At 37.6% G+C, this 21,486-nt stretch overlaps 1 protein-coding gene across 1 annotated transcript in view; it reads left to right on the plus strand.

Annotated features, from left to right (window-relative positions):
• LOC150078519 (uncharacterized) overlaps positions 1-21,486 on the plus strand; it is a 541,829-nt gene that overhangs the window by 471,441 nt on the left and 48,902 nt on the right. The window contains exon 11 of the mRNA XM_090384590.1: positions 16,986-17,070. Coding sequence (XP_090240716.1) covers positions 16,986-17,070 — 85 coding nt within the window. The remainder of the gene's footprint in view (positions 1-16,985; positions 17,071-21,486) is intronic.

Genomic DNA, 21,486 nt, shown 5'->3' on the forward strand with positions numbered 1-21,486 from the left:
AAGCGTGGGGGATATTCCACCGACATCCTACCACGACCAACCTTATAGCCTTTAAACGTGCACGAGCCAAAGCACGATATATCCGCCGTCAGAGTCAAAAGGAATCGTGGATCCGTTTTACATCATCTATTAACCAGTCTACCAACTCTAAGGTAGTCTGGGATAAAATCCGGAAAATGAAGGGAAAATATACATCCCACCCTTCTTCAATCCTAGATTATAATGGATCCGCTATTGCAGATCCAACTGCAATAGCCAATTCTCTTGGGGAAACATTCTCTAACATCTCTGCAACATCTTCGTATTCCCCAGAGTTCCTGGTCCTGAAATATAAAATCGAAAAACAGGCACTTAACTTTAAATGTAAGAGCATTTATCCCTTCAACGGGGATTTCACTATTCAGGAACTGGAAAGAGCCCTCGCTCTTTCCAAAGCAAGTGCCGTTGGACCAGATGGCATCCATTATGAAATGATTAAACATCTTTCACCAAAATCTATGGATTGTCTGCTCCTTCTGTATAACAGAATCTTTACTGAAAGGCAGTTTCCGGACTCCTGGCAAAAGGCAATCGTTCTTGCCTTTCCTAAGCCAGGAAAGGATCCAAAAGTCACCACCAATTATCGTCCTATTGCTCTGACTAGCTGTCTGTGCAAAATCCTGGAGAGAATGGTTAATTCTCATTTAATATGGTATCTAGAATCAAATGACATTCTCTCCAACATCCAGTGCAGCTTCCGAAGGAACCGGTCCACTTTGGACCATCTTATTAGATTGGAAGCATCCATCCGGGATGCTTTCCTAAAACGCGAACACTTGGTGTCGGTGTTCTTTGACATGGAAAAAAGCGTATGACACAACTTGGAGATTTGGCATTTTAAAAGATTTACATAGCCTAGGCCTTAGAGGGCATCTCCCCTTTTTTATTCAAAACTTTTTAGCCAAACGATTGTTCCAAGTTCGTGTGGGATCCTCACTCTCTCGCTCCTTTAGCCAAGAGGAGGGAGTACCACAAGGATCAGTATTAAGTGTCACGCTTTTTGCCATCAAAATAAATTCCATCACAGAACAACTTCCTCCAACTGTAAACAGTGCCCTCTATGTTGATGACTTTAGCATCTTTTGTCAGTCGTGCAACATGAGGGTTATTGAAAGACAACCGCAGAAAGCCATTGATAGTCTGAATTCCTGGGCACTTGCTAATGGCTTCAGGTTCTCGCCGGAAAAGACCGTTTGCGTACACTTTTGTCGCAAGCGTAATCTTCATCCTGAACCTGAATTAAGGCTCGGACAAAATGCTATTCCAGTAGCAGCGAACACAAAATTCTTGGGACTCATATTCGATAAAAAACTGACCTTTTTGGATCATATTCGTCAACTCCGCACAAAGTGCACAAGAGGCCTTAATATGCTCCGCTCGCTCTCCTCTTTATCTTGGGGTGCAGACCGATGCACCCTTCTACGGCTTTACCGTGCACTTGTGCGATCCAAATTAGATTATGGGTCCCAAGTATATTCTTCAGCCAGAGACAGTGCCCTTCGATGGTTGGACCCTGTCCATCATCAGGCTCTACGTATCGCTACTGGAGCATTTCGAACATCTCCTGTCCAGAGCTTATACGTCGAAGCAAACGAACCACCGTTATCGCTTCGTCGTAAGCAGTTGTCTCTAAAGTACGCCTTAAAACTGAAATCCCTGCCAGACCATCCTACGTGGCCATTCGTTTTTGAGCCACGATGGGAAAATTTGTACAACACCCGTAAGACTACCAATCGTCCTTTTGGTATTCGTCTCCAAGAGCTACTCAAAGAACTTAATATCAAGGTAGACAAGGTTGCCCAAACACCAAAGCAACCCTTTTCACCCTGGCATGCTCATGTCCCGGCATGTGACTTGTCCCTTAGAAATTGATGAAAGTCGGACACTCCATCATCGGTCTACCTGCAGCTTTATTCAGCACACCGAGCTGAACATTCCGACTTCGCGCCAGTCTACACAGACGGTTCTAAGTCGGAATCATATGTGGGATGTGCTGCTGTCTTTACAGACAGCACTACATCGGAGCAGATTCCCTCTGAATGCAGTATATTTACTGCAGAGCTGCATGCTATAGACTTAGCCTTGGATCACATTAGTGAATGCCAATACCAACGGTTCATTTTATATTCCGATTCTCTCAGTGTGTTACAGGCTTTAATATCTGTGAGGTATAATCCTCATCCAGTTCTGTCTAGTATTCAGCAGAAGATTCGCTTCCTCCTTGGACGTGAATATGATATCCGCTTCTGCTGGATTCCCAGCCACATTGGGATTAGGGGAAATGATTTGGCTGATGCCGCAGCCAAATCAGCAATTCCCAATAATAACCGCTGCCTGTCAGTCCCCTATACAGACTACAGGCAAATAATACACCAAAACATACACTCCCAATGGCAGGACTCGTGGAATAGACAGACTGGAAATAAACTATATTGTATAAAGCCTGTAATTGAACCGTGGCAGTCTAGTCTGCGCAGGAATCGTAAGGAGGAAGTTGTTCTTGCTCAGACCCGCATAGGACACAGTCATTTAACTCATTCGTTTTTGCTGAGGGCTGATGACCCTCCTATGTGTGTGTCCTGTGGCACAATTTTAACTATGAGACACATTTTAATTGATTGTCCAGATTTTAGTAATATCCGTTTTACTGCTTTTAATCATCTGACTGAGCTGTATACACTCAGTCAGATTTTATCCGACAATGACAATGTGTCTGCTATTTTTAGATTTTTAAAATCAATAAATATTTTTACTCGTTTGTAAAGTTTACATTTTTCTTATACTTCTTGACATAGTGGCCTAACTAATTAGGTCACTGAAAGTTTAAATTTTTTTTTTTTTTTTTTTTTTATAAATGACATGGTCTTGGCGCATTATAGCCTTAGTAGCTAATGCGCCAATAAAAACAAAACAAAACAAAACAAAAAATCTTGGCTGCAGCTAAGAGGATTAGTGCTCTCCTAAGATGTGTTGTGATGTTGAATTTTAAATAGTATTTTTTTATTATTATAATATATTTTTAAGAACAGCTTAAGATAATATCACTGAAGAAGCATAATCCCCATATAAGCCTAGGCTTAGGAGGTGGACTTGCTGAAGGTGAGTTGAATGAATCTCCCTCCACTCAGACTTCCCTTCGTGTTGAGTAGCTTTGGAGTGGCTGTGAGCATTTTTGGGATCCGGCCAAGGGGAAGTTGAGTTCGGGATACATTTAGTTTGTGTTTGGCGGGATATATTTATTTGGTTTATAGTCAATTCTGTGTATAGTTAAGTTATTACTAAAAGTCCCTGTATAGGAATTGCTTACAGGAATACTCATGCTGCCCACTGTGCTGACTCACCCAGAGTCATGACACAAAGGTGAAGTGGAAGTATGTGGGTAGTGGAAGAGAAACACGGTTTGAAATGTACATAATCTAGCCTGTGGAAAATTCACACCTAGTCAAAATGGAAGTTTTCTGTTGTCAGGAATATGTTCATTAATGAATGCAGTGTATACAATTATAAATGCACCACATATGTTTTTTTTCTTTTTTAATGCAAATTGAGCAAAATAAAATTTGTGTGTGAAGAGCACAAACCTGTAGCAGACGAAATGGCACAGAAAATTGCCATCAACTTAGCAAAACATCCTGAAGAAACAAGTGTTCCATCAGTAAATCAATGTATGTATTATAAGGAGTAATTTGATTACACAATTATGTTGCTCAATGCAATGTAGCAACAGTTTTAAAATGCATTTGAATTGCCCTTGTGTATCCCTTAATTTCAGATTAATTTTATATATTTTTTCAGAATTATTGATCATACCAAAATTAAAATGTGATGGGAAGGAGGTATCCTAGTGGAAGACAAAAATGTAAACTGAAAGAAAGAAGACTGGCAGAAGCTTCACAAAGTCAAAAACTCTCTTATAATATCACAACAGAAACTAAAAACTCTGATGGTAAAAATCATGAAGATAAGGAAAAGAACTGCAATAGCCAAAAAAATGCACATAATGAAAATGACAACAGAAGAGATAAAGAAGATTATAAGAATCTGGACACTCCCAAACAGGAAACGAAAAATAAGAAGGAAGATGAAAGCAATAATTACGCAATAATAAGCAGTAGTTACGTAGGCTGATACCCAATGAATCCATGCTGCTAATGAGTTTCCTACTAAGATGTGTGAGAGAGAGATGAGTTTCCTACTAAGATGTGTGAGAAATCTCTACAAATAATGTGCTTAGCAGAGGCATGGAGGTGATTTACCAGCCAGTGGTAAATCACCTCAATGGACACCATAGCAGCTTCAAATGCAAGGGATTGGGTTACTACAGCGTGTGCCAGTGAGAAGATAGTGGTGTTATAGAGTGTTGCGACTCCCCCACCATCTACGATCCTCTCTAGACAGAGTATCTAGTACCTGGCCTGAGGAGTGCAGGCAATGGAGTCCTGCCCATTCCCAAGCCACATTTCGGCAATACAGAGAATATCAAAGGTTTTAGAGAGAAGCTTATCAACAGCGTCCATGTTGTTACAAATACTCCTTGCATTTTGATGGACAATTTGAATGGTGGTAGTCATAGTAACTGGAGTTCGTACAGGTAGTCTCTTTTTGAGATTCGCACTGGTCTACTGTGTATTGTGATGTGTACAGGGATATCCATCACATGTCTGGAGCCCTGGGAATTGTCATTATAATCTGCTGAGAGTTGGATTGAATGATATGCGGACAGTTTGTTCTAAGTGAAGTTACCTGATTTCACTTGCGTTTTGTTGACTTGGGAGCTTGGTGTTCAAAGAAAGTGTATCACCCCTTAAAATGTAGTCCGAATAACGTAAATATATGACAATATTTCTTACAGATTGCATCAGATAAGATTGACATACGTAGGTGATGTAATATTATATCAGCTGTTACTTTCAGCTATATAAGCATGTTGGTAGCTTTAATTGCTATTGCATTTGATGTTGATGTCGGTGGTTTATTGCGGTTCTTGGCTTCTGATCTACGAAGAATTTGACGAGGGTTCCAGGTGGCCATAGCCTTGGATCCGGCACTAAGCTCATCTTCTCTGGGTGGCAGGTAAGAATTAAAGAGGCTTAGGTTATATACCTGGTTCCTCTCTGTCTCACATCAATATTCATTCCGTGTACTTCTGCAAACATGGCCTTAATGCTGTCTAGTTTAGTAGTTGGTTCCAGTCGACTGCTTGCCCACAAGTCTGAACCACTGTGATGTTGTACAAATTAGAATGAGTCCCCTTCTAGGAAAGTTCTGTGGCATGTCTATTGCCACGTTGTCTTCCATGTTCCATTTTTTGATATGTTGAATATATCATCTGGGTTTGTTTTGTGTTGAACCTGTTGATCTGTGAGAGATGCCTTGGGCAGGGAGTAGATGTTGCCTATAAGCCTTGCTGGTGGGATCTTTTGGTTATTCTGAGCATCGTTTTGGCCGGTGACTACTTTTGCAAATGTGGGCTTTCTATGCTTGCTATCACTGATAAAATAGGCTGCCACCAGTTAACAGTATCCTGGGTGTTGAAATAAAGCATGAAACAGGTGATGTGAAGAGAAGACCTGGATCAGGCAGTAAGAGAATGACTACGCCTTCTCAAGATTGATATTTGAAATGGCTATAACTTCGTAATTGCTATAACTTCGTAAGTTATTCCCTGCATCCAGTTCTTTTGTGACTACATCATAGTATCCAGTCAAATTGGTCAGGCAAGACCTGCCCTTAACAAAACCATGCTGCGTCTGAGCTATAACTGAATTCTTGTCTAGATGATCCTGCAGTGCTTCTTTAACCAGTGCCTCCATTAATTTACCTGGAACAGAAGTTAAACTAACAGGTCTATAATTACTTGTGTCAGCCTTTGATCCTCCTTTGTGAATTGGGGTTACATTTGCACATCTCCAGTCTATGGGTACCTCCCCTGAGTCCAAAGAAGCTCTCATAATTATGGCTAGGGGTTTGCTTACCTCCTTTGCTGCCTCCTTTAATATAACTGGATAGATCCCATCCACCCCAGGTGCCTTTTTTATGTTTATCCTCAACAATCTCTCCTCCACTTTCCTCTCAGTTATTACAAAATCATCCAGCTCACTGCCAATGTTTACTTTACCTACATCATTCTCCTTCCTGATTAACTCCTCATGCGTGAATGTAGATGCAAAATACTCGTTTAGATTGTTAGCCACCTGAGCAGGATCCTCAACTGTTGAACCATCAATATCCAGTGGACCAATCTGATTCATCCCTTTCCTTCTTGAGTTTAAATATGTAAAGAACTCTTTTCTGTTTTTCTTTGCATCCTTTGCCAAGGATTTTTCGTATTCTGCCTTTGCCTGCCTAATCTCCTTTGTGACTTGGTTACAGACCAACTTATATCTATCATAGGCTTCCATGTCACCCATTAATTTGTATGTATCCCATGCATTTTTCTTCTCTGCCACATGTCTCATTAGTTCATCTGACAACCATTTAGGCCTAAACCTTGAACAATATTTCTTAGTTGGTATGTAAAGCCTGGTAGCTTCCAAGATAAGTTCTTTGAATGCTTCCCATTTTGAATTTGCTGTTGGTAACATCATCAGTTGGTCCCACTGTATAGAATTTAAATACTGTCTCAGACCATCATAGTCGCCTTTACGAAAACAAAAACCCTTCCCTTTACCTCTGATGGTAGTTACCTCCTTGAGTAAATCCCACTTCAACACACTGTGATCACTGCCACCTAGTGGTTCATTTATCTGCAGATTCTTAATGCATGAAGAATCACTACTGATAATCAGATCAAGAGTATTGCTCCCTCTTGTTGCCTCACGAACATGCTGATGTAGAAAACAATCATCCAATAAATCCACAAAAGCCTTGCTAGTGTGCGAGTGACCAACCCACAAATTCCAGTCAATATCTGGGAAATTAAAATCCCCCATTATAAGACTCTCTGATTTACCGGCCCACTCTATTTCCCTGTACAATATCTTATTATACTCATCAGAGTCATTAGGCCTATAGCACACTCCTACTCTCAATTTTGATTTGTCACACCAAACTGACTCGACACTGCCCTGTCCATCGATGTCGACTGGCTTCACTTCCTTTGACTTTATGTGTTTCTTAACTAATAGCATAACCCCTCCTCCCCTGTCTATCCTTTCTATACACATTGTATTCCCCAAATTCCAGTTCCGTATTACTTATATCTGTGTGACACCACGTCTCTGATATCCCAACAATATCTGCCTTTGATGTTTTGAGCAATACCTCAAATTCATCAAATTTATTTACCAAACTCCTAGCATTGGTGTACACGCAGGTATACATGCACCTGTTTCTATTCTTAGCTACCCTAACACAACCCATGTGTTTACTTGTACCGCAATGACTCCCAGCAGTCTCTGAAATATCCTGCATCTTGTTTTTCAGGCTTCTTCTCATTTCAATAGAAGCAGTGCAAGAATCACTTCCACCTCTGCCAGTGGCTATTGTTAATCTATTAGTCCTTGTATCCCCCCCCCAACTAGCAGTTTTCCAACCCACCTAACACTGCCTCGACAGCATCAGCAAAAATTCTTGCACCCTTTCTATTTAAGTGTATTCCATCCCTGTAGAAGCAATCTCTCCTGTTAACAAGTAAGAGCCACAAAGGCCCCACAAAACCTGGATCCACCTCACTGTACCCATTATCTTTGCAAATTCTTTGTGATGATTTTAGGAAATGCCAGAATAGAAGGAAATAAATGCAGTGGCCAGTAAGGCGCCTCCGTAGCCAGGTGGGAAGGAGCAGCAGTACATAGCACATGCTTTTTGATTAGACCGGGGTTCGAGCCCGTCACCACCAAATACGGAGGATGTGGAAAGGTCAGGGAATGACCACCGCATATTCCCGGAGCAATATGGCCTTAGTTGCTAATGCTCCTAAATAACAACAACAACAACAAGTGGCCAGCAGTGGAGGATATTGAGTATGCAAGATAAATGTGAATGGGAAGGGGAGAGAGAAAGAAAAATTGACCTGTTCAGTGTCACTTCAGATAGGGCATATTTGTAGAGATTGTGCACCATGCAATGAATCTCTTGTCTAGATGTGACCATTTGTGGCTCGTGACTCTGATGTTTTGGGGGTACTGCATCTTAAAGTTACATTAAATTGCCTTGGTTATAAGACATATAGACATACACAGTAATAATAATAATAAGCAAGTTAAAAATACTACAAAACCATTAACAGACTTGAACTTTTATATTAAAAAACAAAATCCATTTTTCGGTTTTTATTTGTTGAAAATAGATTAATAATTTTTTCATTCAATTTTGGTGCACTGTTGACCAAGCTTTTCTCTGTTGAAAGCATTGCTTGAGCATTTAGCCTTTCCTGATTCATAGTGCTCCTTAAAAATGTTTTTATTCTTTTTAATGTCCAATGGCACCATTCAGGCTCTGAAGTAGTCATCAGAATGGTCAAAAGAACTTTTATGAGTATTGTAAGTTCACCATGAACTTCAGCTAGATTATTTTCTGAGATAAATTTCAGCAAGTCAGTTAATTTCAATAATTGTATAGATAATGTCTGCTATAGAAAACTTGTAATTCCATAAGAAATTTTTCTCTTTCAATCATGCCTCAGTAGTCTCCCATACTTCTTCCATGGGCATTTTCGTAAGAAAAATAACAAAGTTCTCCTTGTTAAACAATTTAGCAGCAATTAATTGCTTTGTAAAAGAATATCTCTCACCTATGTCAACACTTATATAGTTGCATACTTCCTTTGCTTCAATCATGAGTGTTTTTGAAGGATTTTCACAGTACATTGAATTCCTGATTTTTAGAATGGTATTCTTAAAGTTTCCTATATATTCATGTATTTTAACTGCCTCAATTTCTCAAGCATCTGATTATAAATAATTTCCACATGAGGCATTATCTGATGGAAACGTTCTAACCAGAACTCTAATTTTTCATTACTCAAAATGTGAAAAATTCCAGTTGCTTCCGAAATCGTCTTATTTGCTTTTGCTTGTAGTTCCTCCATGCACTTTTTTAAGGATTTAAAATTTTCATAAATGCTGTTCACGGTGCATATATTGAAGTTCCATCTTGTTGGGGAAGGTTGGGCAATACGGCTGTCCATATGCTTTCTGAGAACAGAGAGGTGCTGTGGTGATCTCAAGAAAAATGTTGGTATTGACATGAGGTTCAAAAAGAATATTCTTGAATCTCAGGTACTACTTGCTGCATTTCTCATCATCAGATTCAGTTGGTGTGCATAGCAGTGAATAAAATGTGCATTTTTGTGCACTTCTTTTATTTTAGCCTGAACTCCCCCTTTCTTGCCTTTCATCACGTCTGAGCAACCAGTTTTTGAGTATTTCCTTCGAGGATTAAGTCTAACTGATCTAGAATGCACTTTGATTTTCCATCTGCCGTTTGGTTTTCCCAAGTGAAAAAACCCCAACAATGTCTCCATTCAGTTCATATCTCAGAACAATTACCATTTGTATATATTCTGAAACATTTGTTGTGTCATCAGCCATGACAGCTACGAATGAAGCTTCTTTTCTCTTTTTATTTCATCCTGGCATATTTGCAGTAAGCAGTCAAGAATATCATTCTGAACAGTTTTTGAAATGCCTTTAAATGCTGGATTACTTTCTAAATGGTTTTTTTAAATTGGAATATAATGTACAAGCGAAATTTATTAATCCTCTGAATACTCTGGGATTTTTAGAATTGTCGTTTTCGTCATTTCCACGTAAAGGAATTTCAAACTGTCCACAAAATTTAATCCAGTCTATTTTAGATAATACCTCATGATTCTTGGTAGCTTTTCTGTTATGTTTGCAGATTGAAAGTCTGTAGGACTCACTAAGCTGTTCTTTAATATTTACATTTCCTAAAAGTGATAGTGAAATCACATTATCAATATGTTTCTTCCAACTGTCATGTTTTGGAGTTTTTTCTTTCATTCTGTTTATGTTTATAAAGCCACTTTTTGTCCACGTTGTCACCCCCGAACAGTAAACATGGAAAATAAAACAATGCATTTTTAACTTCAGAACCACAAAGCCAACTCTTCCTTGGGTACCATTCAGTTTTAAAACTGTGAATATATTTATTATTATTACTTATTCCCCATTGAGAAATTTGAATCTTTGTTGTGGGGCAACCTTCTTTTTTAATTTCATTTTTTTCTTGGAGAGATAATTGCGAAAAACTAAGTTGCTGAAGTTTATTCACTGTCACGTGATTTTCTTCATGGGGAAGCATGGAGGCCACGATCAAATCAAATTTCACAAAATTGTGTGTCGTAGATATAATGTTTACTAACACATCACCTCATAATATAACTTCAACTTGCCAAGTTCAAGCTCAATTCACAATTAAGCTGTAATCACATGATGACACTGTTGAATGTTCAGTATTGGGTTAACACTGATATAATTTAGTTACTTAATGGGAATTGGGACGAATAACAAAAAGACACCGACATTGTGGCTACACACCCATCATGGTCAGCAATGAAATCTGCACTGCACACTTTACAGTGACTGATTTGTTTCACCTATAAAAAATGTATATTGGCAAGTTGCCAATATGCTGGTTTCCAATGGCAACCAACTACCAGATATTCACTGGAATGCAAAATGTGTCACTGCCTGGCACACAGTGAGGCTTACAGTTAATTATACTTCAAAGTTGGAAACGATTTTGTGTTTTTATTCATTTATTTTTTAAATGATTACTGGAAATAGAGGATGCACATACTATATGCGGGTCCTGTTAATAAAAATATTCATTGCATTGTGTTATTCTTTACAAAATTTCATATATATCTAGATTTAAATAGCTGGGGGTGCCACAGTGCCTATGGACAAGCCCCCATTGGATGTGACTATACTGCAGTGGGTAGATATTATGTAACAAGGCTCAAGCAGTGGAGGCCTTGTGTACATTGCTGTGGTAAAGTACATAGCAAACCGAGAGTGCCAGTGACATAATAGTTCTTGTAGCATAAGACTTTAGCTATAATCCCACAATATGTGATATGCACAAGTACATTCGTGTTATTTCATTGTGCGGCTCTTCACTATATCTACCTGCCCACTAATGGGATCAGAAATTCCTTATATTTCATGACCTAACCTTAAATGTTAGGTTAGGAAATACTAGGAAAAGAAAGAAAGATTCTTTATATACATTATATATATATATATATATATATATAGAATTGTAATATTACAGCATTTAAAATGTTAAAATAAAATAAAATAAAATATTACATGTTAAATATAGAACGAATCGATTAATGCCATCGTGAGATAGAACATTACATCGGACGTTAGATATGCCATAATTAGATAAGTTATAGTGCAAGAACCCTCCATAGTTTGAAAATCGAGGCAGTCCCCGGCCAACCGTACTCCCGGTAAAAATGAAAAAACATATATAATAGGTTAATTAATATTAACGTAAGACTTATTATATTAATTAACCTATTATATATGTTTTTTCATTTTTACCGGGAGTACGGTTGGCCGGAGACTGCCTCGATTTTCAAACTATGGAGGGTTCTTGCACTATAACTTATCTAATTATGGTATGTATATATATATATATATATAAAGCGGACAGACTATATATATAAACATAGTCTACCTGTCAAACTGTAGAGCGAAAATTTAACATAAACCAAACAATTAATCATAATTGGGAGGGTTTTTTTTTTTTTTTTTTTTAGGAGCATTAGCAACCAAGGCCATATTGCTCCAGGAATATGCGGTGGTCATTCCCTGACCTTTCCGTATCCTCCGTATTTGGTAGTGATGGGCTCGAACCCCGGTCTAATCAAGAAGCGTGTGAATTGGGGGGGGAGAGAAGGGGTAACAAGACAGAAATTGTAGCTGAAAGCCTCCAAATAATTTACAATATAATTTAAATCCCATTCAAATAAATCCATTTTAACATTTAAAATATAGAACCAATTGTAAAACAATTTAGCGGCACCCCACTAGTAAGGTAGCAGTTCCGAGAAACGTGAAATATCACCAAAAGAGACTAATCATTCACTATATATATATATATATAGTGAATAGCTATTGAGGTGTTGATTGACGTTATGATACGTGTGTATCTGCACGAGTATCTTTAAAAATAAAAGTACAGTAATAAAAAATTAATATTTTGTTAATAAACAGTTTATGCGCTAGTCCACCCATGATTCTAAAGAAAAAAGGTTAGGTTACCCCCTCCATTTCAGGAGGGGTTCAAGCTCCCATGGGATTCAAGTGGAGGTAATCTGACCTTTTTTCACCATTAGGGCATATTATTGAATAAGAAAATAGAAATACAGTCATAAAAAAATTTATTTCTTTATGAAGGTATTTCTAAATATGACTAATTCTAAAGAAAAAAGGTTAGGTTACCCTCTTCACTTTGGGAGGGGTTCAAGCTCCCATGGGATTCAAGTGGAGATAACCTGACTTTTTTTAACCATTATGGAAAGCATTCATTAGGGTATGTGCGATTAGGGAAAGTTACCATTAGTGCTTCTGAGTGATACTAAACCGATGTTATCGTGTGTTGTGTTCGCGCACCAATCAGCACATTGTTTGCCCCGCCTACCTGTCAATTAGTATATTGTTCTCGACTTTGCTCCAGACCTATAATACCTACCGTCTGTTTACCGAGTGAGCAGTGCTAGAGTGCCGTATCGGGAAACTAAGTTTCCATGAAAATTGTCCAATGTTTCTCGTCGTTCTCGTGTTGGCTTTCTTTACCTTTGCAGGCAAATCATTTGTTGATATGTCAGAAAATGATGAATTATATTGCTGACGATCAAAAATCTCATCCAGTGGAGTTTGTGGATAAAGAAAAAATAGATATTTAAGAAGAAAGTGATGATGATGGCTGCAGTGCATCCAAAATTTCTCCAAGTCTCTATTTTATAGGAAAAGATGGCACGAGTTTGTAAAGGGAAAGGTCAACCACAACAAAATTAAAAACAAGGCAATCAAATATAGTGATGCATCTTCTAGCATGCTGGATATTTACTAAGGCAGCAAAAAATCTAATAAAGTATTGCAGTTTCTTATTTGATGAATAGATACTAGACATTATGGTAAAAAATAATATCAGCAGATACCTTGAGGAAGGTTGTAAACATTATACATGAGACAGAATTGCTAGATTCTCTGATGCAGTTAAGAAGAAAGCCTTTCTTGGTTTTCTGTATTTAGCTGATTGGTTGAAAGCCATTTGGCTAAGTACTGATGATCTTTGGAACAGTGGCACTGGATTGGAGAAGTTTTTTTTTTTTTTTTGGTAGTTGTTGGCGCATCGGCTTCTGTGGCCATAATGCACCTCTCAAGGTTTTTGCAGTACTTTGATCCAAGCCCGAGGCGGGATTCGAACCCGTGACCTTTGGGTTGCTAGGCAGGCACTTTACCCACCCGGCTAGCCCGGTCGGCTATTGATTGGAGAAGAGGGCACTGAGTGTCTTTAAAAGTCAATGCAGTGAAATCCGAGTTCCAAGAAATACAAGTGTTTTGCCATTTTATTTACTTGATTGTCATATTATATCATACTTTATAAACCTAGTTACGCTTGTTATTTTTATTTTTTTAATTTAGATATATATTTTGCAGGTTACTATTTAATATACATAAAACCATTGTTTTGGTCAAATTTTTAATATCACTGCATTTAGAAATCTATTACATAGTGTAGTATTGATAATTGATTAATCTTATTGATTTTCATTGTATTCAATCAGATATCATGCCCCAGACTAGAGCAGCAAAGCAACTGACACAAAGTAGTAGGAGTGCTGTGGCTCGGGGGAGAACCAAGGGGGATGGTTTCTATGCTGTACAGCCTCAAAAAATGTACGGCTTGCGATATGTTTGTGGATAGATCTGGAACAGCACATGGTCTAGCCAAGCCACAGAGTGTCAAGAAATTAGGCACCAACTCAGCATTCTGATGGGAGACTATGAAATATTGAAGAGTCGTGTAAATGCCCTTAAAGGTATTAAAGTGGGGGACCCATCAAGCTCTCAGCTGCCCAACTCAGTGTCAGAGCTGCCTCTTGTGCATCAGGCTGCACAGTGGCAATCTACAAAGCAGAATGCACAGGTCCTTCAGGGGTAATTTTGTCAGTGACTCCATTGTCAGGGAGACAGGTAATATATTGTATAAAAAGGATAGGTGGAATAGGATCAGGGTATGTCTGCCAGGGGAAAAAGTTGAGGAACTTCTAGAGCAGATATCATCTTTTAAGGACACAAAGGGTAATATTGTTGTACACATTTGCACTAATAACATTAAGAGTAGGAGATCTGCAGACTTAATAAGTGCAGGTGAATGTTTAAAAAAAGTCGAGTTAGGGTTAAATTTGAAAGAGTGTGCAATTCGACCTAGACATGATAGGCAGGAGTATGTGATGAGTGCCTTGTCAATTAATTTGTCCCTGGAGAGATTATGCAAAGCTCATGGGGTAGAATTTTTCTCAGTGTGATCTGTGCTTGTTAACAGGAGAGACTGCTTCTACCTGGATGGGGTACACTTAAATGGAAGGGGTGCAAGAATATTTGCTGATGCTATCAAAGCAGTGTTGGGTTGGTCAGAAAACTACTAGCTTCATGAGATTCACAGACTAAAAGATTTGCAGTTGCCACAGGCAGAGGTGAAACTGATTCTGACACTGCACTATTAGAATGGAGGGTGGGATGCTGGGGTTTTCAGGAACTGGTGGGAGTCATCACGGAACAAATAAATACATTGGCTGTGTTAGGGTAACTAAGATTAAGAATAAATGAATGTATACTTGCATGTACACCAATGCTCTAAGTATAGTAAATAAATTTGATGAATTTGAAGTGCTGGTCAAAGACATCAATGGGAGATACTGTTGGGATATCTCAGATGTAGTGTCACAGAGATATAAGTAGTGCAGAATTAGAATTTAGGGAGTACAGTGTTACAGGAAGGGAGGAGGGATAATTCTGTTAGTTAAGAAACACATAAAATCTAAGGAAGTACATCCAAGTGACATAAGCACTGGGAAAGCAAAAATGAGAGTGGAAGAGTGTTATAGACTTAATGACTCTGATGAGTACAACAAACAACTTACAGAGAAATAGAGTGGGCCAGTAAATCAAATTGTCTTATAATGGGAGATATTGACTGGAGCTTGTGGTTTCGTCATTCACACACTAGTATGTCTTTTATGGATTTACTGGATCACTGTTTTCAACAGCAGCATGTCAGAAAGGCAACAAGAGAGAGTAATACTCTTAATTTGATTATCATAGTGAATTAGCCATGCATTTAGAATCCACAGATAAAACAACTAGGTGGTAGTGATCACAGTGTACTAACGTGGGATTTTCTTAAAGACGTAATTACTATAAGGGGTAAAGGGAAGGGTATTTGCTTTTGTAGAGGTGGCTACAGTGGTCTCAGTCACATTTTAAATTCTGTACAATGGGACCCATTAATGATGTTTCTACCAGCAAATTCTAAATGGATGGGAAACTTTCAAGGAAGTAATTATGGAAGCTATTACACTTTTCATACCATTTAAGAAATACTGTTCATGGTTTAGGTCTAAATGGATGTCAGATGAACTTAGGAGACTTGTGGCAGAGAAGAAAAATGCATGGGATGCATATAAATTATCAGGCGAAACAGAAGACAATAGTAGATATAAGCTAGTGTATAATCAAGTCATGAAGGAGGTTAGGCAGATTACACAGATTACAAGAAATCTTTGGACATTCAACAAATGCACTTGGGGTGGAACACCAGATGTACCCAGACATAAATGCTTGGATGAACCCCGGGGGCTCACATCTGGTGAGTATGGGCTTGGCAAACCCAGGGTCCTGAGCTGGATATCATCATTATTCTCTTTCTTGGTGATTCCTGTCTATTTCTCTCTCTCTCTCTCTCTCTCTCTCTCTCTCTCTCTCTCTCTCTCTCTCTCTCTCTCTCTCAGGGTAACTGGGATTTTTTTTTTTTTTTTTTCCGGCTGGTGCAACATAAGCCTTGGGCTTCCTTGTACTGTGTGGCTAATAATAATAATAATAATAATAATAACAGAATTATCCCTCCTCCCTTTCTGTAACACTGTACTCCCTAAATACTGAAAACTGTGTATGGTGTTAATGTGTTTGGATGGTATGAGCGATTCAAAGACAAGGGTGATGTAAGGCTGATCATGATGATCCAAGAAGTGGGCATCTGTCAACCTCTCAGCACGAGAAAAATTCCAAAAGTGGAAATCAAGGCAACAGATCATTGTTTGGCCCTTAGAATGATGGCAGATGAGTTGGATATGAATATGGAGATGATTTTTCAAATTCTGTATGAAGATTTAGGGAAAAGGAAGATCGGTGCAAAATTTGTGCATGTCATTAGGTGACTGCTCTTTGAATAGTTTTTTAATTTATGGTTATTAATATATATGAGTAATAAATTATTATTAATCGCTTATTCTCTTAATCAGAGAAGATGCATGAGAATATATTTGTTATATTTAAGGATTTTATTAAAATTCAGGAACAGTGAGTACCTTATGAATGAATATTATGTTGTGAAGTTTATGCATAAGGAAGCCATTACTTTTTATATATTATTTAATTAATTAATTATGTATTAAATACTTAAAAGATCAGTTATTTTTTTTTCACTTCTGTTAATTACAGAAAATTTAAAAATTTAAGGGTAGTGCAATTAAGTTTATTCTTGTTTTTTTGTTTAACTCTAGTGAATCATTGTATTGCTGTATTGTAGCCCCATGTTGTATCTCTCTCTCTCTCTCTCTCTCTCTCTCTCTCTCTCTCCCTCCCCCCCCCCTCTCCCACATTATAATAAATGGTACATTTTATTATTTTATTCTTAATTATTTAAATGATATGGTATTACGTTTGTAATTTTCACTGCAGGCGGCAAAAAAGTCTTGAAGCCTACCAAGCACAGGTGACCTGCTTAACAAGGTTACAACAAGAAGTTTTGCGCCTTCACTCAGTTGTAAGTAAATTCTAAAAGCTGTTGTTGAGAGGTGTTCTTCTGAAAAATGAGAAATTGAAAGAAAAAAAAAATAGTATTTGGTATTTTAAGCCTGACTGTATTGAACTGAAACAAAATATGACCTGGTAACACTGAGAATTGAATGAAAACTGTACACTTGATTGTGTTGTGGGTAGCAGCTGTATATAAGAGCTGCAATGCTCTGAGAAATATATTTATTTAGTTCTTTGGTGGAGGGGGATACATAAAAACTCTAAAGAAGACAGTTGGTGGATTAATTTTTTTTAAAAATAAACCCAACAAAGATTGAATATATTTTTCACTTTGCATTGCTGCCCACAATTTTTTAATTAATGATTTTTTAAAAAACTTCACTGTCTCCAAAAGAAAGTGTTTTTCAACAAAAGTTTCTTAATTTTTAATGTCCATTCTATATATTTTCTAATTCTAATTTTGATGCATTTGCTATTAAAATTTCGGTAATATGGAATGAACATTAAATAATCAGATCTCTCACTTAATCAGCTAAGTAGTTATTACTTAGATGAGTTTGCCCAATTTGTGCCTGTGAAAGGATTACTTCTCATTGAAATGCCTGGATGCCAGAGTACTAATGAAGGTGCTCTTTAAACTAATAAAGAATTAGTCATTGGTGCCTGCTTATATAACATTTTATGTTACCCCCCTTCCTCTCCAGAGTTAAAGAAATATCCTTCAAATCATGCAGATCAACAAAATAAACTTTACTATATGAATACAAATATTCATAGTCATCATGCTAGCAGATATTTTGATTTTTATTTATTTGTTTTTTTAATTTTTGGTGTACAGAGACCAGCACACCTTCTTGACAGTTAAGGCTATGAAACAATAATTCATGTGCATAGAAACAGTGCATCTAAATGCCATCTGCCACTCAGACCCAGAGATATTTTAGATGCTATTATTTAAAACACGGAAAGTATAATCCTTTCATTAATAGTTACGATTTGTATTTATTTGTATGTGCATGTTTTATATGTTTATTTGTATGTTTTTTCCACCTATCACATACAGACAAAATAGTCTGTATGTGATAGGTGGAATTACACTGAACTTTATTTTTTATATCAGTATAGCTTACTGTCATTTGACTTTCCTTTTGGATATATTATTTGTGGGGTGGAGGAAAAACAAAGAATTATATGAAGAAAAAAAAAAGCTAAAATAAAAATGAAATGGATATGTATATATGGCTATCCGCTGTGACACTACTTTTTTTTTTTCATCCTAAAATTAAATCAGACTGATCTGGAATCCTGTACATGGTTATGCTGCTAGACCTCTAGATTTAATTCAGTGGATCCAACACATACAGCCTTGGTTCCAGGCTAATAAAACCATAAGAATCTGGCATATATGCCATGTACTCCCCCCCCCCCTCCAAGAAATTGAGAAAGTAAGATCTGGAATTCGCTAAGAGATGGCCAAAGTGATGTGCTAGCTGGATCTGGGTCCAGCTTAGCACATCACTTTGGCTCCTGCTTCAACAAGATGGGTGGTCCGAAGATGGCTTTTCCAGGATAAGCAATGTTAGTGCATGTCTACCTTCATGATTCAAGGGTTGGGATTGAGGTTAGCAGCAATTCAGGGGTAATGTCTGGGTACATTACCCACCTGTTTCACGATGACTGCCACCCGTCCCTGAAACCCCCAACACCCCTCGCTCCAGGTCGCTACTTATTCTAATAGAAGTTGTGCAAGAATCACCTTCACCTCTGCCTACGGCTACTGTTAAACTATTAGTCCTTGTATCCCCCCAAGCTATCAGTTTTCCGACCCACCCAACACTTCGTCGATAGCATCAGCAAATATTCTTGCACCCTTTCTATTTAAGTGTATCCCATCCCTGTAGAAGCAGTCTCTTCTGTTAACAAGTACAGTCCAGGCTGGAAAAAATTCTATCCCTTGAGCCTTGCACAATCTTTCCAGGGCCCAATTGATTGACAAGGCTCTCATCATATACTCCCTCCTATCGTGTCTGGGCAGAATTGCAGACACTTATTCAACCTTAATTCACGGCTTTTTTTCATCAGTGACCTGTACTTGTTAAGTAATTCTGCCGGTCTCTTACTCTTGATATCATTAGTGCCAACGTGTACAACTATATCACCTTAAAAGATGATATCTGCTCTACAACGTCATCAACCTTTGCCCCTGGCAGACATACTCTGGTCCTGTTCCACCTATCCTTTATACAAAGCATGTTTCCCGTTTCCCTGACAATAGAGTCACCAACAACTACTAGTTCCTGAGGGACCAGCGCATTCTGCCTTGGGGGTTGCCGCTGTGTTGCGTGATGACCAAGTGCAAGCTCTGGCGTTGATGTGGGCAGCTGAGAGCCTGATGGGCCCCTCAATTTAGATCTTTCGAGGGCATCCACCCTGCCCTTCAAACTCTCATATAGGCCCATAACAACGCTGATTTGTTGCCTGATTTCCTTACACTCCTTACATCGTGCACACACAAAGACATCCCCCATGGCAATATCATGTTCCGTTCCAGATAGTTCGGCAAACATTTCACAAGTTGCACATTTTTTTAGGCTGTGTGATGCATTGGAGAATCGCCCCCCTCAGTTTCCCCCGAGTCACAGCACTCCTGCCACTTTGTGCCCGTTGCTTTGCTGCTCTAGTTTGGGGCATGGTACTTTAAATTAATAAAATCAATAAATTAAATTAATTAAATGTCAATACTACACTATCTAATAGAAACAGTGAAGTGTATTACTGTTTCTACAATTATATGTTAGAGCTACCTAGCTACCTCAATTAAAAATTTGAATTCCCTATCACTATATACAAAAACAATGCCTGCAATATTCGAACGAAATAACGGTTTTATAAAGTATTACATATATATTATTAAAGTATTAACCCTTACACAATCGCCTCCCCCATAACCCTACTTTTCAATCTCACTTGAAAATTGCCCCCCCCACTGAGAGAAACTGATAATTTCCATAATTTCTACTCAATTTAAAAAATTGAAACTCTCAGTATACATAAACAGAAGTATATTCTTTGATTTCCTACCTTTGGCGTTCAGCAAAAACTGTTAATTCATTCGAAAACAGCAAAAATGTGCGACCACATATCAATTTATGAAATTATGAGAGCAAAAAATGACGGCAGATACATTTTATCTTGTTACGCGTTACTGCATTAGTCAAAATTCCCGCTTCATTTGTCTACAACGAATCAACAGAAGCGGAGATATAATTGACTGGTCAAGCTTACGTCATTAGCGTTGCCATGGTGATCCAAGGAGAAAATAAAAAAGTAAACAACTTTCGTGGAAAACAAACAATTGAGCATCATTACTTGCGAACCGAACAATATTTTGCATGGCACTTTCACAACAGTTTGCTTTACTGCTTTTCGTAATGGTTGTACGAAATAATTGCAATCAATTGTTTTTGAAAAACTAAAATATCCCATTTCCTTTCTTCAATGTGTATTGTATCTACTAACAAAAAATCAAGGAAATTCTTCTATTGTAAACCACAGTGGAAACGGAAGAAAAAAAAAATTTCTTGAGCTCACTTGCAATATTTCCAGAGGGAATATTCATTAGTACATGTTGATTGGACCACAAAGAACTTTCCCAATTTGGTATATATATATATATATAGAAGCTGAATATAAATTTCAAATATCGCTGTATAGCTTGTCCCTGGATGCAAACAACTACGGTAACTTTCGACTGACTGGATGTTTTTGCCTTTTACAGATATATTTTATTGGTTTTTGCTGTAAAATCAAACAGTCCTTTGTTGTTCCAAGTAATTCCGTATGTTCTGAGTACGGAAATGGCTTTTCCTTGCAATTGTGTAAAAACTCTAATTTTTATCATCTGAACTCAACTTAGAAGATAAAAGGATTGTAAATTTATATTCCGGACGACCGCAAAGTCGGGGGATATTGAAGAAAGGAACGATATTTTTGTTTTTCAATACAGATAATCAAGCTTTTTTTTTTATTTATTTATTTTATTTATTTATTATTTTTTTTTTTTGCATTTTTACTTTCTAACAATATTTGGCTTTACGTAAATTTCTGCTTGAACATTTTCTGTTCCTATATATATATATATATATATATATATATATATACAGTCTGTCCTCGTATAGCACGATAGTTGCGTTCCTAGAAACCCTCGTGCAATGCAAAATCGTGCAATATAAACAACAGGCCCTATGGGAAAAGTAGGGTTAGGTGCCGACCACCCAAGATTGAACACACATTTGGAACCAAAACATTACCAAACACAATAAATAATCCGGTAATTTTAATCGTTATAAAATACGTAAGTATTTTATAACGATTAAAATACGTAATAAAAATAATATTATATTATAATAAAGTATTTTTAGTA

This window comes from Mastigoproctus giganteus, chromosome 11, assembly GCF_048544385.1.
Source record: "Mastigoproctus giganteus isolate SK-2022 chromosome 11, ASM4854438v1, whole genome shotgun sequence".
NCBI lineage: Eukaryota > Metazoa > Arthropoda > Arachnida > Uropygi > Thelyphonidae > Mastigoproctus > Mastigoproctus giganteus.